General features: G+C 44.3%; 1 protein-coding gene across 2 annotated transcripts; it reads right to left on the reverse strand.

The window, feature by feature from the left end:
* Nucleotides 1-1,392: 1,392 nt before the first annotated feature.
* Nucleotides 1,393-19,577, reverse strand: LOC116957221 (uncharacterized). 2 transcript variants are annotated; one of them, XR_012930492.1, is made up of 3 exons: nt 19,479-19,577; nt 11,374-14,346; nt 1,393-4,934 (listed from the first exon to the last, which is right to left on the reverse strand). XR_012930492.1 is itself a non-coding variant. In XM_076055258.1 (2 exons), exon 2 carries the CDS (start codon nt 14,303-14,305, stop codon nt 13,157-13,159), a length of 1,149 nt encoding a protein of 382 aa, XP_075911373.1. In that variant the 5' UTR covers nt 14,306-14,346; nt 19,479-19,577; the 3' UTR covers nt 10,914-13,156. The 2 variants fall into 2 exon arrangements, 1 of the variants encoding a protein (XP_075911373.1); XM_076055258.1 differs by lacking the exon at nt 1,393-4,934 and having other exon boundaries at nt 10,914-14,346.
* Nucleotides 19,578-21,316: the final 1,739 nt, after the last annotated feature.

Here is a 21,316-nt window from a genome sequence, read left to right on the forward strand (position 1 = left end):
CCCACCCACTCACCCACTCACTCACCCACTCACTCACTCACCCTCTCACCCACCCACCCACTCACTCACCCACTCACCCACTCACTCACTCACCCACTCACCCACTCACTCACTCACCCACCCACCCACTCACTCACCCACCCACCCACTCACCCACCCACTCACCCACTCACTCACCCACTCACTCACCCACCCACTCACCCACTCACTCACCCACTCACTCACTCACCCACCCACTCACTCACCCACTCACCCACCCACTCACTCACTCACCCACTCACCCACTCACTCACTCACCCACTCACTCACCCACTCACTCACCCACCCACTCACCCACTCACCCACTCATCCACCCACTCACTCACCCACTCATTCACCCACTCACTCACTCACCCACCCACTCACTCACTAACCCACTCACTCACCCACCCACTCACCCACTCACTCACTCACCCACTCACTCACCCACTCACTCACCCACCCACTCACTCACTCACCCACCCACTCACCCACCCACTCACTCACCCACTCACTCACTCACTCACCCACCCACCCACTCACCCACCCACTCACTCACTCACCCACTCACTCACTCACCCACTCACTCACCCACTCACTCACTCACCCACCCACCCACTCACCCACCCACTCACTCACTCACCCACTCACTCACTCACCCACCCACCCACTCACTCACCCACTCACTCACTCACCCACTCACTCAACCACTCACCCACCCACTCACTCACCCACTCACTCACCCACCCACTCACTCACTCACCCACCCACTCACCCACCCACTCACTCACCCACTCACTCACTCACCCACCCACCCACTCACCCACCCACTCACTCACTCACCCACTCACTCACTCACCCACCCACCCACTCACTCACCCACTCACTCACTCACCCACTCACTCAACCACTCACCCACCCACTCACTCACTCACCCACTCACCCACTCACTCACCCACTCACTCACCCACTCACTCACTCACCCACCCACTCACCCACCCACTCACTCACCCACTCACCCACCCACCCACTCACCCACTCACTCACCCACCCACTCACTCACCACCCACTCACCCACTGACTCACTCACTCACTCACCCACTCACTCACCCACCCACTCACTCACCCACTCACCCACCCACTCACCCACCCACCCACTCACCCACTCACCCACCCACTCACTCACCCACTCACCCACCCACTCACTCACCCACTCACCCACTCACTCACTCACCCACTCACTCACTCACCCACTCACTCACTCACCCACCCACTCACTCACCCACCCACTCATTCACCCACTCACTCACTCAACCACTCGCCGCCTTCGACGCGAAGACTTCCCCGCTCGACGCAAGGCCTGACAGACAGATGTAGTGACTCACCAGGGAGAGCTGCCTTCAGGGATCTGAAGGCAGCTCTTTTTAATTCTGCGCGTTTGGGTGGAACTCCGAGCGGCCCAGCCCGCTCACACGCTAGCAACAGATCCTTTCTCGGTTTGAAGCTTTCGTCACGGCAAGGATCCCCGCTCTTTGCTTCTAATTCCTGGAAAAGTCACCGCGTAGGTAAAAAAATAATAATAATAATAATAAAACATCAAAAAATTCTCACGACGTTTCGGCCACAGCGCAAGCGGCCTTCATCAGGCGAAGGGACCCCGGGCTGTCCAGAGGACAGCGCTGGAGTGAAAAACAGCCAATCAGCCAATTCCTTTGTCAAGGCACCTTAATGCCTCTCACACACAGCTTAAAGGTCGCGGTCTGAGCTTGGCTCCGTGTTTCACTCCAGCGCTGTCCTCCGGACAGCCCGGTCCCTTCACCTGATGAAGGCCGCTTGTGTTGTGGCCGAAACGTCGTGAGAATTTTTGTTGTTTTATTTATTTTTTTACCTACGTGGTGACTTTTCCAGGAATGGAACCAAGGAGTATAAAAAAATCAGACGAGTATTCGTCAATTTATAATTCTAAATTATCGATAGGCATATTGACAAAATGTAATGACTGCATTGAAATGTACTTCATTGTGTTATTTCGTATTTAAAAAGAAGTTGATGTCTAAATTTCGATTTAAAGCTTTCGTGATTGCAAGGATTCATCTTCTTTGGTTCTTTCGGTAAAGTCACCACCACCACGTAGAATGAGAATGAAATAATAAATTGATAAAATAAAATAACACAATAATATTCTCACTGTGGTTCTGTCAGTAAAGTCACCACCACCACGTAGAATGAGAATAAAATAATAAATTGATGAAATAAAATAACACAATAATAAATCCCTTCACCTGATGAAGGCCGCTTGTGTTGTGGCCGAAACGTCGTGAGAATATTATTGTTATTTTATTTGATCAATTTATTATTTTGTTCTCATTCTACGTGGTGGTGACTTTACCGACAGAACCACACTGAGAATATTATTTTATTTTATCAATTTATTATTTTATTCTCATTCTACGTGGTGGTGACTTTACCGACAGAACCACAGTGAGAATATTATTGTGTTAATTTATTTTATCAATTTGTTATTTTATCATTCTACGTGGTGGTGGTGACTTTACCGACAGAACCACAGTGAGAATATTGTTATTGTATTTTATCAATTTATTTTATTCTCATTCCACGTGGTGGTGACTTTACCGACAGAACCACAGTGAGAATTTTATTGTGTTATTTTATTTTATCAATTTATTATTTTATTATCATTCAACGTGGTGGTGACTTTACCGACAGAACCACAGTGAGAATATTGTTATTTAATTTTATCAATTTATTATTTTATTATCATTCTACGTGGTGGTGACTTTACCGACAGAACCACAGTGAGAATGTTATTGTTTTATTTTATCAATTTATTATTTTATTCTCATTCTACGTGGTGGTGGTGACTTTACTGACAGAACCACAGTGAGAATATTATTATTGTGTTATTTTATTTTATCAATTTTATTATTTTATTCTCATTCTACGTGGTGGTGGTGACTTTACCTACAGAACCACACAGTGAGAATATTATTGTGTTATTTTATTTAATCAATTTATTATTTTATTCTCATTCTACGTGGTGGTGGTGACTTTACCGAAAGAACCAGAGTGAGAATATTATTGTGTTATTTTATTTTATCAATTTCTTATTTTATTATCATTCTACGTGGTGGTGACTTTACCGACAGAACCACAGTGAGAATATTATTGTGTTATTTTATTTTATCAATTTATTATTTTATTATCATTCTACGTGGTGGTGGTGACTTTACCTAAAGAACCAGAGTGAGAATATTATTGTGTTATTTTATTTTATCAATTTATTATTTTATTCTCATTCCACGTGGTGGTGGTGACTTTACCGACAGAACCAGAGTGAGAATATTATTGTGTTATTTTATTTTATCAATTTATTATTTTATTATCATTCTACGTGGTGGTGGTGACTTTACCGAAAGAACCAAAGTGAGAATTTTATTGTGTTATTTTATTTGATCAATTTATTATTTTATTCTCATTCCACGTGGTGGTGGTGACTTTACCGACAGAACCACAGTGAGAATATTATTATTTTATTTTATCAATTTATTATTTCATTCTCATTCTACGTGGTGGTGACTTTACCGACAGAACCACACAGTGAGAATATTGTGTTATTTTATTTTATCAATTTGTTATTTTATTATCATTCTACGTGGTGACTTTACCGACAGAACCACAGTGAGAATATTATTGTTTTATTTTATCAATTTATTATTTTATTATCATTCTACGTGGTGGTGGTGACTTTACCTACAGAACCACACAGTGATAATATTATTGTGTTATTTTATTTTATCAATTTGTTATTTTATTATCATTCTACGTGGTGGTGACTTTACCGACAGAACCACACAGTGAGAATATTATTGTGTTATTTTATTTTATCAATTTATTATTTTATTCTCATTCTACGTGGTGGTGGTGGTGGTGGTGACTTTACTGACAGAACCACAGTGAGAATATTATTGTGTTATTTTATTTGATCAATTTTATTATTTTATTCTCATTCCACGTGGTGGTGACTTTACCGACAGAACCTCAGTGAGAATATTATTTTATTTTATCAATTTATTATTTTATTATCATTCTATGTGGTGGTGACTTTACTGACAGAACCACAGTGAGAATTTTATTATTTTATTTGATCAATTTTATTATTTTATTCTCATTCTACGTGGTGGTGGTGGTGACTTTACTGACAGAACCACAGTGAGAATATTATTGTGTTATTTTATTTTATCAATTTTATTATTTTATTCTCATTCCACGTGGTGGTGACTTTACCGACAGAACCACAGTGAGAATATTATTGTTTTATTTTATCAATTTATTATTTTATTATCATTCTACGTGGTGGTGACTTTACCTAAAGAACCAGAGTGAGAATATTATTGTGTTATTTTATTTTATCAATTTATTATTTTATTCTCATTCCACGTGGTGGTGGTGACTTTACCGACAGAACCACAGTGAGAATTTTATTGTGTTATTTTATTTTATCAATTTATTATTTTGTTCTCATTCTACGTGGTGGTGGTGGTGGTGACTTTACTGACAGAACCACAGTGAGAATATTATTGTGTTATTTTATTTGATCAATTTTATTATTTTATTCTCATTCTACGTGGTGGTGACTTTACCTAAAGAACCAGAGTGAGAATATTATTGTGTTATTTTATTTGATCAATTTTATTATTTTATTCTCATTCTACGTGGTGGTGACTTTACCTAAAGAACCAGAGTGAGAATATTATTGTGTTATTTTATTTTATCAATTTATTATTTTATTCTCATTCCACGTGGTGGTGGTGACTTTACCGACAGAACCACAGTGAGAATTTTATTGTGTTATTTTATTTTATCAATTTATTATTTTGTTCTCATTCTACGTGGTGCTGGTGGTGGTGGTGACTTTACCGGAAGAACCAAAGAAGAAGTTGATGTCTGTCGGATGAGGCCGACACCGACAGTACTCAGATTGAGGGAAGCCATAGTGGTCGTGCATTCTCCTATCGTTGCAGAGGTTCGAGGTTCAAATCCGACAGGCGTCCTTCGGTGAGTCCGGGAACACATTAATTACAACCATTGGAAGGATTTGAGAAACCATTTCGGGGTCTTGATTGATTGCTCACGACCGCATCCATTAATTTTTCGTCTCCCCCCCCCCATCCTCCTCTTTTCCGAACATTAGATGGACTCTTTTGATTTAAAGCTTTCGTGACTGCAGTAATTCATATTCTTAGTGTTTTTTCGGTAAAGTCACCACGTTGAAGAGAAACAACAAAATAATCAAATATATATATAAAACAATAAAAAAAATTCTCAACGTGACTTTACTTCTGAAGACGACCGTTTGAGTTATGGTCGAAACGTTGTGAGAATTTTTTTTATTGTTTTATATATTATTATTTTGTTGTTTCTCTTCAACGTGACTTTATCGAAAAAACTAAGAATATAGATGGACTCGTCCATCTGAACATAGATGGACTCGTCCATCTGAACATAGATGGACTCGTCCATCTGAACATAGATGGACTCGTCCATCTGAAAAACTGCCAAATCGCTCTCCGTGGTGCTAACGTTAAAAATAAAAACGCCACTTTTTTTCAAATTGTCCTTGCTGTGGTTTTCACCACCTGATGATGATTGCTGCTTGTGGTGTTGCAGTCGAAAGGTCGTGAGAATTTTAATGTTTTATATTTTTATTATTTTATTGTTTCCCTTCTACGTTGTGACTTTACCGAAAGAACCAAGATTATGATGAAGGACCCTCTTGAGGAGCCTTTCAAAACCATCACTTTACCCTACTTTGCGGGGATCACAAAAAAGATCTCCAAAATCTTGAATGAACACAAGATCCAGGTCCATTTCAACACATCACGTAAAATCCGTGATCTGGTTCCGTCTGTAAAAGATGTGATTCCGGACATACAGTACCCTGGGCGTACTTGCAAGGTTATGCAACTGATGAAAACACACGACTAAAACACTTCTAAAATCACCGCATTCATGCAACTCAAGGGACAGAACAATGCTCTTCACGATCAACGGATAGTTAACGCACCACCCTGGCATGGCAACCCTTTTCGAAAAACACCAAAGATTACTTTTTGGAACGATCTTATTAGCACCAACAGGCGCGTTGTGTGTGTGTGTGGGTGCGTGTGGGTGCGTTCTGTCTTCTTGTGGGGAGCGATGGTGTAGTAGCGGCTAGCGCTACGCTGCGCTATGAACCTGGCGACCCCGGGGTTCGATTCCCGTTGCTCACGGCCACCACCAACACCGCCGGTGACGATTATCTGAAACCGGTACCCGGGGCCTCCCCTTAGGTCGACTCAGCCTCAAATGAGCACCTGGTGTAGCGGTGTGTAGTAAACATCGGCCACTGGGGAGACAAAGGCGGTCGGGCGTGGTTGCTGGCCACCCACCCCCTCGTGTACCGTTACCGGCCTTCATAGCTGGTGCTCGCTAGCAGCACTTTGCCCCTACAGTCTGTTAAGGCTACACGGGGGATCTTTGTTTCATCTTTGTTTGTCTTCTTGCCGACTGCCGAGTTAGCGGCTTCTAAGCTGCTGCAGTCCATGTGGAGTGGGGCCTCTCTCAGGAGGCCCTCCGACCAGGCCCAGCTCCGTCGCGAGGTTCGCGGTCACCGGCCGCACGAGGCCCCCCGGGGCCCTCGGGAGGGCCAGCGGGCCAAAGGCGTTCCCAGGGCCTGGCCCAGTCGACGTTATTTCTTTCCTCGCCGGCTCTTCATCTCGCTCGTGTCGTACTGGCCCCCCACCCCCCGCCCCCTCAGCCTCCTCCGGGTCCCGGCTTTTACACAGCCCCCCCTCGCCGAGGGGGGGCTGTGGCTGGGAGGGATCACAGCGTCGCCCCCACCACGGTGCCCCCCAGGGTGGCGGCCGTAGCGGACGTGGTTCGTGGCCACCGCCCTTACGACCGTGTGTCACAGCCTCCCGTAGCACCTCTCCGTCAACCCACCCCCCCGGCCCCGTACAGCCAGCGGCCGTCCCCGGCTGCAACAACACGGGACGATAAAAACGAACCCGAATTTCATACTCTTTCGATTTAAAGCTTTCGTGACTGCAATGATTCATCTTCTTTGGTTCTTTCGGTAAAGTCACCACCACGTAGAATGAGAATAAAATAATAAATTGATAAAATAAAATAACACGATAATATTCTCACGACGTTTCGACCACAACACAAGCGGCCTTCATCAGGTGAAGGGAGCGAGACTGTCCACTCCAGCGCTGTCCTACCAGACAGTCTCGCTCCCCTTCACCTGATGAAGGCCGCTTGTGTTGTGGCCGAAACGTCGTGAGAATATTATTGTGTTATTTTATTTTATCAATTTATTATTTTATTCTCATTCTACGTGACTTTACCGAAAGAACCAAAGAAGAGTCATACTTATTCTTAGTTTTTTCGGTAAAGTCACGTTGAAGAGAAACAACAAAATAACAAAATATATATAAAACAATAAAAAATTCTCAACGGTCATCATCAGGTGATGACCGTTTGAGTTATGGTCGAAACGTCGTGAGAATTTTTTTTATTGTTTTATATATATTTTGTTATTTTGTTGTTTCTCTTCAACGTGACTTTACCGAAAAAACTAAGAATATGAATTACTGCAGTCACGAAAGCTTTAAATCAAAATTTAAGAGTCATACTCTTTGTTGTTTTGTCCCCTTCCGGTAAAGTCGCGTAGGTGAGAAATTAAAATGAAACACAAAAGGCATCTAAATTAAACGGCGAAGTTTCGGAGGCAACACCATGCTTCAGGTGGAACTGTCGCAGCAGAATGTCTGCGACTCGTTCCACCTGAAGACGGGGAGAGGCTTGGCGAGGCCTCCTTAACGTCGCCATTTAATTCAGTTGTTCCGTTTCGTTTTTACTTCACCTACGCGACTTGACCGAGAAGGGAAAAACAAAAACAAAGAGTAGGAATCCTTGCAGACGCGAAAGCTTCAAATCTAGAACCCGAATTCCGCGGTGCCTCAATAACAAGAACAGAACATCAACATCTTCTTCGGTTCTGTCGGTAAAGTCACCACCAGCACGTAGAATGAGAATGAAATAATAAAATTGATCAAATAAAATAACACAATAATATTCTCACTGTGGTTCTGTCGGTAAAGTCACCACCACGTAGAATGAGAATAAAATAATAAATTGATAAAATCAAATAACACAATAATATTCTCACTGTGTGGTTCTGTCGGTAAAGTCACCACCACCACGTAGAATGAGAACGAAATAATAAAATTGATAAAATAAAATAACACAATAATATTCTCACTCTGGTTCTTTCGGTAAAGTCACCACCACCACGTAGAATGAGAACAAAATAATAAATTGATAAAATACAATAACACAATAATATTCTCACTCTGGTTCTTTCGGTAAAGTCACCACCACGTAGAATGATAATAAAATAATAAATTGATAAAATAAAATAACACAATAATATTCTCACGACGTTTCGGCCACAACACAAGCGGCCTTCATCAGGTGAAGGGACGAGACTGTCTGGTAGGACAGCGCTGGAGTGAGAAAAGCCACGTTCAGATCACGACCTTTAAGCTGTGTGAGAGGAAACAAAGCGCCTTGTGACCAGTCACAAGCTAATCACTCAGCCATTTCAATGCTAAATTCTATGCTAATTCCTTTGTCAAGGGGTACCTCTGCGGATGTGTATACTTTAACTTAGCTATTTCAATGAGCCATTTCAATGCTAAATTATATGCTAATTCCTTTGTCAAGGGGTACCTCTGCGGATGTGTATACTTTAACTTAGCTATTTCAATGAGCCATTTCAATGCTAAATTCTATGCTAATTTCTTTGTCAAGGGGTACCTCTGCGGATGTGTATACTTTAACTTAGCTATTTCAATGAGCCATTTCAATGCTAAATTATATGCTAATTCCTTTGTCAAGGGGTACCTCTGCGGATGTGCATACTTTAACTTAGCTATTTCAATGAGCCATTTCAATGCTAAATTATATGCTAATTCCTTTGTCAAGGGGTACCTCTGCGGATGTGTATACTTTAACTTAGCTATTTCAATGAGCCATTTCAATGCTAAATTCTATGCTAATTTCTTTGTCAAGGGGTACCTCTGCGGATGTGTATACTTTAACTTAGCTATTTCAATGAGCCATTTCAATGCTAAATTATATGCTAATTCCTTTGTCAAGGGGTACCTCTGCGGATGTGTATACTTTAACTCAGCTATTTCAATGAGCCATTTCAATGCTAAATTATATGCTAATTCCTTTGTCAAGGGGTGCCTCTGCGGATGTGTATACTTTAACTTAGCTATTTCAATGAGCCATTTCAATGCTAAATTCTATGCTAATTTCTTTGTCAAGGGGTACCTCTGCGGATGTGTATACTTTAACTTAGCTATTTCAATGAGCCATTTCAATGCTAAATTATATGCTAATTCCTTTGTCAAGGGGTACCTCTGCGGATGTGTATACTTTAACTTAGCTATTTCAATGAGCCATTTCAATGCTAAATTCTATGCTAATTCCTTTGTAAAGGCGCTTTGTTTCCTCTCACACAGCTTAAAGGCCGTGATCTGAGCGTGGCTTTCTCACTCCAGTGCTGTCCTACCAGACAGTCTCGTCCCTTCACCTGATGAAGGCCGCTTGTAGGCTGCGGCCGAAACGTCGTGAGAATTTTTATCGCGTTATTTTATTTTGTCAATTCGTTATTTCATTCTCATTCTACGTGGTGGCGGTGACTTTACCGAAAGAACCAAACAAGAAAAAAAAAAATCCGCCCCCAACAAACATCGGACCGCGAGGGACGACGAAACCAAGGCTGGCCCCGACAGCTTAATATCGCCGATACAAATTCCCGCCCGGATTTCACCGACGATGCCCAAGGATCCTCCCCGTCTGCCGCGTAGCACGGAACGTCACAGATTGCACCGGAGATAATCGGAGATGATAATCGTTGCCGACGCCCCAGCGTCAACCGGCACCCGGAACCTCGACCCCCCGACCCCCGACCCCCGCCCCGATCAACGGAAGCCGCAACCGCAGACGGATCCGGCCGACGCAGCAACCACCCCCATGAGCCAACTGGGACCACCGACCCGGTCCAGGCGCACCCACACCCCTCACACTGAACTGGAGCCCGCGGCGCGTGATGTGTCACGAGCGGCGCGGTGAGCCGTGTGGAGTGGAGTGTAGTGTGGGGGGTGGTGGGGGGTGGTGGCAGAGCATGTGTGGTGCCGTGACTCACCGGAGTTTTGCTGGGATGACCTCCGATGGTCGGGCGTCTCGGGCGGGGGGGGCGGTGGGTGGGGGGGGCTCACCGCGCTCCCGAGTTGGGAGGCGGCGGAGGCGGCGGAGGCGGCGGAGGCGGCGGAGGCGGTGGAGGCGGTGATGACGAGAGGCCGCTTTCCGCTTCAGGAACCCGCGGGCGTGGATGTCCGTGGCGACTCCGTGGCGACTCCCGAGCGAGCGAGCGAGTCCAACCGCCTCGCCAGCCGCCAGGACGATGCCCAGCTTCACCGCCGGAGCCGGCCCGACATCTCCCGGTGGACGAGGAAGTGTCTCCCCCCCCCCCTCACCCCCCACCCCTCACCCCCCTCACCCCCCACCCCTCTCTCTCCCCCGCCCACGCCCCTCCCGCTTGGGTAATTCTCTTCAAGCCAAAGCGCCGGCATCGCCCCCAGGCTCCGTCTGCGGGGGGGGGGGGCGTGCGCGGGACCGGGCCCCTGCGGGGGGGGGGGGGGGGGGGGGGGGGGGTCCCCCTCAACTCGGCCCCGGTTCGCGCCCACGGACTGTGCTCCTCGTGTCCGTCTCATGCAGGTAGGCAAGTTAAAAAAATTAAAAAATTAAAAAATAAAATTTTATATATATTTTAAAAACCGCTTCCGACGCCGGTTGCAGTGAGGCCTCGTTGGCGACGGAGACTTGCCCTTCGGAGGCAAGCCGTGTTGGTTTTTTTTTTACTGCAGGCGCTTCGCTCTGCAGGTGGCGAGAGTCTGATACCCGAAGGGGGTGACGGACCTCTTCACCTGGAACTCTACGCAGGGTGGGGTGGGAAACGTTTCTCTCCCTCTCCTCCCCCCGCGAGCTTTAGCCCATGCCAGTTCCCTGGTTCCCTCTCTCTCCCGGGGGGCCTCTCTCAGGAGGCCCTCCGACCAGGCCCAGCTCCGTCGCGAGGTTCGCGGTCACCGGCCGCACGAGGCCCCCCCCGGGGCCCCCGGGAGGGCCAGCGGGCCACAATGCAAGCTTGCGTTGCGGCCCCGCAGAAACATCGAGAGAATTTTGCCGTGTTATTTTATTATTTTATTTTTCTCATTCTACGTGGTGGTGGTGGTGACTTTACCGAAAGAACCAAAGGAGAAGACCGTTGAGCCTTGTAGGCTGTGGAGCGACTTGGAGAGACAGCGCCTGTCATCTCCCACCACCCCCCCCCCCCAACTCCCCTCTTCAAGAGTCCTCTTCCAGTTGTCTGCACAGAGGACACGCTACAGATCAAGTTAAATCGTTCCGTGTCAGCCTCCGATTCCGACACTCAAACTAAACTTCGCCTGCGGGGTTGCGATTTGAAGGGGCACTCTCACGAATGGTGAGTGGTTGCACCAGCTTTAACATAGCTATTTCTGTGACCAGTTACAAGCTAATCACTCAGCTATTTCAATGCTAAATTCTCCTGTTTGATGAGTACTAGGTGCCTCTGTGCATGTGTATGCTCTGACTTTAACATAGCTATTTCTGTGACCAGTTACAAGCTAATCACTCAGCTATTTCAATGCTAAATTCTCCTGTTTGATGAGTACTAGGTGCCTCGGTGAATGTGTATGCTCTGACTTTAACATAGCTATTTCTGTGACCAGTTACAAGCTAATCACTCAGCTGTTTCAATGCTAAATTATATGCTAATTCCTTTGTCAAGGGGTACCTCTGCGGATGTGTATACTTTAACTTAGCTATTTCAATGAGCCATTTCAATGCTAAATTATATGCTAATTCCTTTGTCAAGGGGTACCTCTGCGGATGTGTATACTTTAACTTAGCTATTTCAATGAGCCATTTCAATGCTAAATTATATGCTAATTCCTTTGTCAAGGCGCTTGGTGTTTTTCTTCTCACACAGCTTAAATGTCGTGATCTGAGCGTGGCTTCTCTCACTCCAGCGCTGTCCTCCAGACAGTCTCGTCCCTTCACCTGATGAAGGCCGCTTGTGTTGTGGCCGAAACGTCGTGATTTTTTGTCATTTTATTTTTCACCTACGTGACTTTACCCAATAGAACCAAAGAGTATGGATCCTAGCAGTCACGAAAGCTTTAAATCTAGAATTTCCACGATTTCTTATGGGGGAAATTTGCTTTGACATACGAGTGCTTTGGATTACAAACACGTTTTCTGGAAAGAATAATCCTCGCAATCCAAGGTTTTACTGTATATTCAAACATGCTCTTCGAGTGAGAATAGGTTTTCTACTTTTTTCTGGAAACAGCTGTCGAGATATTCTTAGTTTTTTCGGTAAAGTCACGTTGAAGGGAAACAACAAAATAATAAAATATATATAATTTGTTGTTTCACTTCAATGTGACTTTACCGAAAAAACTAAGAATATGAATTACTGCAGTCACGAAAGCTTTAAATCAAAAGCTGTCGAGATGTTAAAACACCAAACTGAAACCTCTCACGAGGAATCACGTCGATGCATTCTGACCACAATACTTGTGGTCGGAATGCAAACAAAAAACACTGATATGATGCGTTGTCTTTGAAACTGATTGGTCCACACCAGAGACAGCTTTCTTTTGAGCCTCGTGTCAAACGGTGTTAGACCAGAGGACGCTAAACGGCGTGCTCTTCCAGTGTTTGTGATGAGATGATACAAAACTCCGAGTTGCTGAGGTGATTAAGCAAGCGCCACATACATGCTAATATTAGTATTATTATAACGTAGTGAATGCTTCGGAGATTATTGGCTCTGGCTCCTGGCAAGCGATCTACCCAACCCGCAGGTCCGCAAAGACTGACCGCTCTTACTCTGCAGGTTGAACCTAGGAGCTGAGTGTTCGACTTCACGTTATTTTCGTTAAAGGCCTGTGACGAAGGTGAATCTATTGGAGCTTCATTGTCTCTGGCTTACAACATCCACAGGGTCTCCATTTGACTTTGTTTTGCCTAAGAAGTCCACCCACACCTCCACTTCCACAAACTGCTGGGAGTTGCCTCGCTCTGCCTCACAGTCAGAATTCTCCTCCTGCTTCACGTTGCCTCCATCGATGTGAAGGTCCGGTTTTGGAGTTGAATCTTCATCTTCACATTTCACCATCACTTCTTCACATTTCACATCTTCACATTTCACCTCGATACCTTTAAAAGTGTCCAAGCTGGGATTCTCTTCTGGTTCTATTTTCAGCAGGGATGGGCTCATTGCAGCACTTTGACTTTCACAAGTCGATTTCAGACTACACTCCTTGGGGATCTCCTGATGCCTGTGTGTCCTCTGGTGTACATGAAGATCTGATGACTGTGAAAATTCCTTCTCACAGACAGTGCACTTGAAGGGTTGATCTTCTGTGTGTATTCTCTGGTGTATTTTAAGATAAAATGAACTTGAAAACGCCTTCCCGCACACACTGCACTTGAAGGGTTTCTCTCCTGTGTGAGTTCTCTGGTGTATTTTAAGATTTGATGACTGTGAAAATTCCTTCTCACACACGGTGCACTTGAAGGGGTTATCTCCTGTGTGTATTCTCTGGTGTATTTTAAAATAAAATGAACTTGAAAACGCCTTCCCACACACACTGCACTTGTTTGGTTTATCTCCTGTGTGCGTTCTCTCGTGTATTTTAAGATTTGATGACTGTGAAAATGCCTTCTCACACACACTGCACTTGAAGGGTTTCTCTCCCGTGTGTGTTCTCTGGTGAATCTGAAGACCTGATGCCCATGCAAATGCCTTCTCACAGACGGCGCAATTGAAGGGTTTCTCTCCTGTGTGCGTTCTCTGGTGCACTTTAAGTTGTGATGACAGTGCAAAGGGCTTCCCGCACAGAGTACACCTGAAGGGTTTCTCTCCCGTGTGCGTTCTCTGGTGTATTTTAAGATGTGATGAATCTAAAAATGCCTTCTCACACACAGTGCACTTGAAGGGTCTCTCTCCTGTGTGAGTTCTCTGGTGCCGTGTCACACTTCCAGCACAATCCGTGCTGTCTGCATCCTGGTCCCATTGTTGTCTTGTTGAACCGGGCTGCGCCGAGTGCCTTTGCTCCATCAGACCAATTCTGCCGATGAAGCGTCAGAAGAATGTTTCAGCTGCAGACAGAAAAAAATATCCACACCATCTACGTCAGTATCAAGGCACAGAGGAATACATTTATAAACGTAGTCAAACATGACTTACACGTCTATATTTATTCATATACTCAAGATATTCCCCAATCCATCATACGGGCTGTTAAGGCACACAATGAGAGGGCAAATGGTTATAAATATGCCCGGAGGCCCTAGTATCTTCAAAATAAATATCAACCCAAAACACCAAGCACACAATTTCGGATGCCTGGCAACAATAGCAATATTTATAAAAGCAAAATTAAGCTAACATAGCAAAGGCTTTGTCTTGCCTAATAAAAAATATATATTTTATTATTTTGTTGTTTCCTTTCAACGTGACTTTACCGAAAAAACTAAGAATATGAATTACTGCAGTCACGAAAGCTTTAAATCAAAATTTTATAGCAAAGGCTGTTGAAAATAATACTATCTGCATTATGCAGAAATGCATAAAATTAATGTTCAATCACAATTTAGAGGTGTGAAGCCAGTCTTAGATTTGCTTGAATGCTGGGATGAACAGTTCTGACTTCAGCTGCACGTGTGCTGTGATAACTTCCTGTTTCCATTCTTACAAAAAGTCCCAGAGGAAAATTAAAATAAGCTATTGTTTTGATTTAACCTCCATGTTCAATCGTTAATATACTTTACTGCAAATACAAACTTGACATTGTCACACACTGGCATGGTAAAAAGGTGGTAGTGTGTCCAGAACCATGCCTGGCCACCTTCATCTGCTCGGTATTAATGCTAATATTAATATTAATACGAGCCCTGCGATTGTATAACACAACCGAAAACCCGTTACAAAAACACACATTTACCGACTTCACTGTCAGAAATCAATTGTTCTAACAAAGCCAGCATGGCAAGACATTACTCTTAATGTTTGATTACTGAGACCTGTGCGAAGCCGGGTAACTTAGCAAGTTCTGAATAAATACTATATCTTAGATGTTGGTGCTTGAATGGGGAGCGGTAGTCCAACGGTTAGCGTCCTGAGCTATAATCCCAGCGAGCCGATTTGTATTCCTACAGAGCCAAGCCACGACATTTGGCTGTCGCCTGATGAAGCTGGTTATAATTACTGGCGAAAAACATCGTACTCAGATTGTAAATGTTGTGGCTTGGCTCTCCAACACACAACCGGTGTGCTGTACTAGTGACGAATTTGCCACGTTCTTTTGACGTGACAACCCTTACTAGTTGGCTGTTGTCAGGTGGTAGGCGGGTTTAACGACACACATTTATATATCTTCTTTGAGTCGGCGTACTGGCAGTCTATAATCTAGACTGTATCATGCTTCTCAACTTACCTGTGCATACTGATGCTCTTTCATTTACACTTACTACAGCTTAATTCTTCAATGCATTTCTATTGGTTCGATTGTTGACGTCACGCTATTTAGTCATACGTAGTACTGCGATGCTGATGAATATGTTATACTGCTAAATACGTTGGACGTTCTTAGCTAGAGCCCATTGCATTTCGTCTATCGTTTTGTTACATTGGTGGGAACATCATCCATTTCTATTTCGCCGTACCGCACCTTTACTTTTCACTAAAGCGGGGAGCACGCAGGGAGGTTCAATGCCCCAAATATCGTTGACCTTGCTTTCTTACGGTGGGTGAGGAACATTGCCAGAGGGACATTGTTCCTTCATACCAAGAAAACACCATCGCACGATTTCCTGACAATAACAGAGCATGCGATTCCCTACAATAACACATTTTCCTGTCAAGATGCCTACCACATCAACATTCCTCCAATTACAAAGCTGCAGGACAAAGACATCCTCTCAAAACTGTCTTTGCTAAAAATACTTATAATCCTTCGTGATCATGGACAGAGGAGGAAACCGCATATGATGGTGCGCCAACCTCTTTCACCAGTATGTTGTCGATTAGTATGCCAACATTGAGAGTGAGCAACTTCTTTGCATTCAACTGAATAAAAAACCGACTGCGTGTGAACAGTATGCTCATCTCTGGGGCGACATCAATGCCGAAGGAGATACAAACGCTCACAATATGGGCAGATTAGTTGCTTTGCCTTCATCCTTCACAGCTCCACCAAGATACATGCATGAGAAGACTCAAGATGCCATGACGTACATCAGCCAATATGCCACGCCCCATCTCTACATCACCTTCACTTTGCAATCCAGAATGAAAGGAGATCCAGCTTTAGCTTTATCCAAACCAAATGCCACCAGACAGACATGACATCTTAGCAAGGGTCTTCAAACTCAAAGTTTATTGCCTCATGATGCTTATCACGACCAACTAAGGCGGCGTCTTTGGATAGACAAGCAGTACCTTGCACACCATTGGGTGGCAAAAACGTCCTCTTCCTCATGCTCACATTTCCCAATGGATGAGGGAAACAATTCATGCAATTCACATTGACACATTTATCAGTACTGAGCTACCTCACCTTCATCAAGACCCTGCCCTTTTGTTATGTGGTCTGCAACCAAATGGTCCATGGCCCATGTGGCCAGTTCTATCCAAATGCACCATGTATGCAAGACCACAGCTGTACCAAGAGGTATCCATGCAACTACTTGAAAGACGCTCAAGTTGGCCCATGATGGCTATCCTCTATATCTTCACAGAAATACTGAGCATGGTGGATTTCAAACAACGCTCAGACCTGCCACAAACTCGCTAATTCAGGTTCACAACCGATGGATCGTTTCCCTACTGCCCTCCCCTGTGCAAGATCTTCCACCATCTTCATGAAGCTATGACAGAAGCTTCTGATGCTCAGTCCCCTTTCCCAACTGACATTGCTCTTCTGCATAAATCTTCAAGTTTGCAGCCCATCTAACCCCATGGGGACTCTGCCAAAAAATACAAAGAGGGCATGAGTAAGGACATCCTCCACGGAGCTCAATGACAAAATACAAACCTCGACGTCAACTTCTCTGATGTGATCTTCAAACAGGCCCTCATCCTCCTTCAGGACAAACTGCACTGCACTGGTGCTAAATACCTCGCGTCTATGGGACTACCAACGCCCTACACGGACAACCTGCATGCCCTTGCTCAAGAGGCCCTACGTTAAATATGCCATTGTGCTTTAACGGCTTCGTATATTTACTCACGGAAATTAACCAAGGCTCACGCGTGCACAAAGTCAAGCCCACACGAACATCTTGGAAGACATTGAGACTACAAATTGAGTCTTTTTTGTTTTTCCCCTTGACGCACCTGCCAGTACTGGGAAGACTTTTGTTTTCAAACTGCTCCTCGCTAAGGCTCGCCAGAGAGAGGGAAAATTGCTCTAGCTGTGGCATCATCGGGGATTGCTGTGCAAGTCTTTGTGTGTGTAAGTCGATGTGTGTGTAAGTGGATGTGTGTGTGAGTCGATGTGTGTGTAAGTCGATGTGTGTGTAAGTGGATGTGTGTGTGAGTCGATGTGTGTGTAAGTCGATGTGTGTGTAAGTCGATGTGTGTGTAAGTGGATGTGTGTGTAAGTCGATGTGTGTGTAAGTCAATGTGTGTGTAAGTGGATGTGTGTGTAAGTCGATTTGTGTGTAAGTCGATGTGTGTGTAAGTCGATGTGTAAGTCGATGTGTGTGTAAGTCGATGTGTGTGTAAGTCGATGTGTGTGTAAGTCGATGTGTGTGTAAGTCGATGTGTGTGTAAGTCGATGTGTGTGTAAGTGGATGTGTGTGTAAGTCGATATGTGTGTAAGTCGATGTGTGTGTGTAAGTCGATGTGTGTGTAAGTGGATGTGTGTGTAAGTGGATGTGTGTGTAAGTGGATGTGTGTGTAAGTCGATGTCTGTGTCAGTCCATGTGTGTGTGGGGAGCGATAGTGTAGCGGTTAGCGCTACGCTACGCTATGAACCTGGCAGCCCGGGTTAGATTCCCGCTCACGGACAACACCAGTGACGATTATCTGAACCGGTCCCGGGCCTCCCCTAGGTCGACTCAGCCTAAAATGAGTACCTGGTGTAGCGGTGTGTAGTAAACATCGCCACTGGGGAGACAAAGGCGGCCGGGCGTGGTGCTGGAAACCCACCCCCTCGTGTACCGTTCCGGCCTTCATAGGTGCTCGCTAACAGCACTTGCCCCTACAGTCTGTTAAGGCTATATGGGGGATCTTTGTGTGTTTGAGTCCATGTGTGTGTAAGTCTATGTGTGTGTGTTTGAGTCCATGTGTGTGTGTTTGAGTCCATGTGTGTGTGTTTGAGTCCATGTGTGTGTAAGTCACTGTGTGTCTGTGTGTAAGTCTATGTGTGTGTAAGTGTATGTGTTTGAGTCCATGTGTGTGTGAGTCCATGTGTGTGTAAGTCTATGTGTGTGTGTTTGAGTCCATGTGTGTGTAAGTCACTGTGTGTCTGTGTGTAAGTCTATGTGTGTGTAAGTGTATGTGTGTGTGTTTGAGTCCATGTGTGTGTGAGTCCATGTGTGTGTAAGTCTACGTGTGTCTGTGTATTTTTTGCACAGGCAACGCCATATATCTGTAAGTCGCTGTGTGTGTGTGTCAGTCGATGTGTGTGCATGGCTCAAAGTGAGCGTGTAAGTCACTGTATGTAAGTCAATGTGTGTGTGTGTAAGTCACTGTGTGTGTAAGTCAATGTGTGTGTGTGTATCTAAAGTCCATGTCTGTGTGTGTGTAGGCCAATGTGTGTGTGTGTAAGTCAATGTGTGTGTAAGTCAATGTGTGTGTGTAAGTCAATGTGTGTGTGTAAGTCAATGTGTGTCTGTGTAAGTCAATGTGTGTCTGTGTAAGTCAATGTGTGTGTGTGAGTCAATGTGTGTGTGTGTAAGTCAATGTGTGTGTGTAAGTCAATGTGTGTGTGTATCTAAAGTCCATGTCTGTGTGTATCTAAAGTCAATGTCTGTATGAGTCGAATCAGATAATTAAAGCAAACGCAATCAGGCGATGGGCAGGAGGCGAGGCCCCGCATGGCTAGGCCCCGCGTTGTAACGTTCCGACCTGGACGTCGATTCCATTACTCGCTGCTACTCAATTGATGTCCCTACGAGAGAGAGCGAGGAGCGAGGCTGTACCTGGGTGAACAACAACAACAACAACAACCACCACCACCAACAACACGACAACAACAACAACAACCACGATGTGAACTTCTCACCTCGGCTCACAGTGAGCGCGCGCGTTGAGTACGGCAGCTTCCTGGTGTCTCGTGACGTCACGCGGCAGCAGGTGACATGACGTCACTAGCGGGGAACACACCTCCCCCCCCACGCCGATGAGGTAGTGCAGCGGTGACGTCAGAAAGCGGGGTTAGAGTTCAAGTTTATTAAGATTCCTATTCCATTGATCCCTCTATTGAACATTGACCCTTTGGTGTGCGTGAACTCAACAACGTGAACATTGTGTATACAGTGTGTGTGTACAAACTGTGTATAAGTGTGTGTGTACAAACTGTGTATAAGTGTGTGTACAACCTGTGTATAAGTGTGTGTACAAACTGTGTATACAGTGTGTGTACAACCTGTGTATAAGTGTGTGTGTACAAACTGTGTATAAGTGTGTGTACAACCTGTGTATAAGTGTGTGTGTACAACCTGTGTATAAGTGTGTGTACAACCTGTGTATACAATGTGTGTACAAACTGTGTATAAGTGTGTGTGTACATCCTGTGTATGTGTGTGTACAAACTGTGTATGAGTGTGTAAAAACTGTGTATAAGTGTGTGTGTACAATCTGTGTATAAGTGTGTGTACAAACTATATACAGTGTGTACAAACTGTATAAGTGTGTGTACAAACTGTGTATACAGTGTGTGCACAACCTGTGTATAAGTGTGTGTACAATCTGTGTATAAGTGTGTGTACAAACTGTGTACAAGTGTGTGTACAAACTGTATAAGTGTGTGTACAAACTGTATACAGTGTGTGTACAAACTGTGTATAAGTGTGTGTGTACAAACTGTGTATAAGTGTGTGTGTGTACAAATTGTGTATAAGTGTGTGTGTGTACAAACTGTGTATAAGTGTGTGTGTACAAACTGTGTATAAGTGTGTGTGTGTACAAATTGTGTATAAGTGTGTGTACAAACTGTGTAGAAGTGTGTGTGTACAAACTGTGTATACAGTGTGTGTACAAACTGTGTATAAGTGTGTGTGTACTAACTGTGTATAAGTGTGTGTGTGTGTACAAACTGTGTATAAGTGTGTACAAACTGTGTATAAGTGTGTGTGTACAAACTGTGTATGTGTGTGTACAAACTGTGTATAAGTGTGTGTGTACAACCTGTGTATAAGTGTGTACAAACTGTGTAAAAGTGTGTGTACAAACTGTGCATAAGTGTGTGTGTACAAATTGTGTATACAGCGTGTGTGTACAAACTGTGTATACAGCATGTGTGTACAAACTGCGTATAAGTGTGTGAGACCAAATTGCGTATAAGTGTGTGTGTGTACAAACTGTGTATAACAGTGTGTGCATAAACTGTGTATAAGTGTGTGTGTACAAACTGTGTATAAGTGTGTGTGTACAACCTGTGTATAAGTGTGTGTGTACAAACTGTGTAAACAGTGTGTGTACACACTGTGTATAAGTGTGTGTACAACCTATGTATAAGTGTGTGTGTACAAACTGTGTATAAGTGTGTGTGTACAAACTGTGTATAAGTGTGTACAAACTGTCTATAAGTGTGTGTGTACAACCTGTGTATAAGTGTGTGTGTGTACAAACTGTGTATATAATGTGTGTGTACAACCTGTGTATAAGTGTGTGTGTACAAACTGTGTATACAGCGTGTGTACAAACTGTGTATAAGTGTGTGTGTGCAACCTTTGTATAAATGTGTGTGTACAAACTGTGTATAAGTGTGTGTGCAAACTGTGTATAAATGTGTGTGTACAACCTGTGTATAAGTGTGTGTGCAAACTGTGTATAAGTGTGTGTACAAACTGTGTACAAGTGTGTGTACAAACTGTATAAGTGTGTGTATAAACTGTGTAT

Source organism: Petromyzon marinus, chromosome 71 (assembly GCF_048934315.1).
Source record: "Petromyzon marinus isolate PM22_M1 ecotype Great Lakes invasive population chromosome 71, UKy_Petmar_22M1.pri1.0, whole genome shotgun sequence".
Taxonomy (NCBI): Eukaryota; Metazoa; Chordata; class Hyperoartia; order Petromyzontiformes; family Petromyzontidae; genus Petromyzon; species Petromyzon marinus.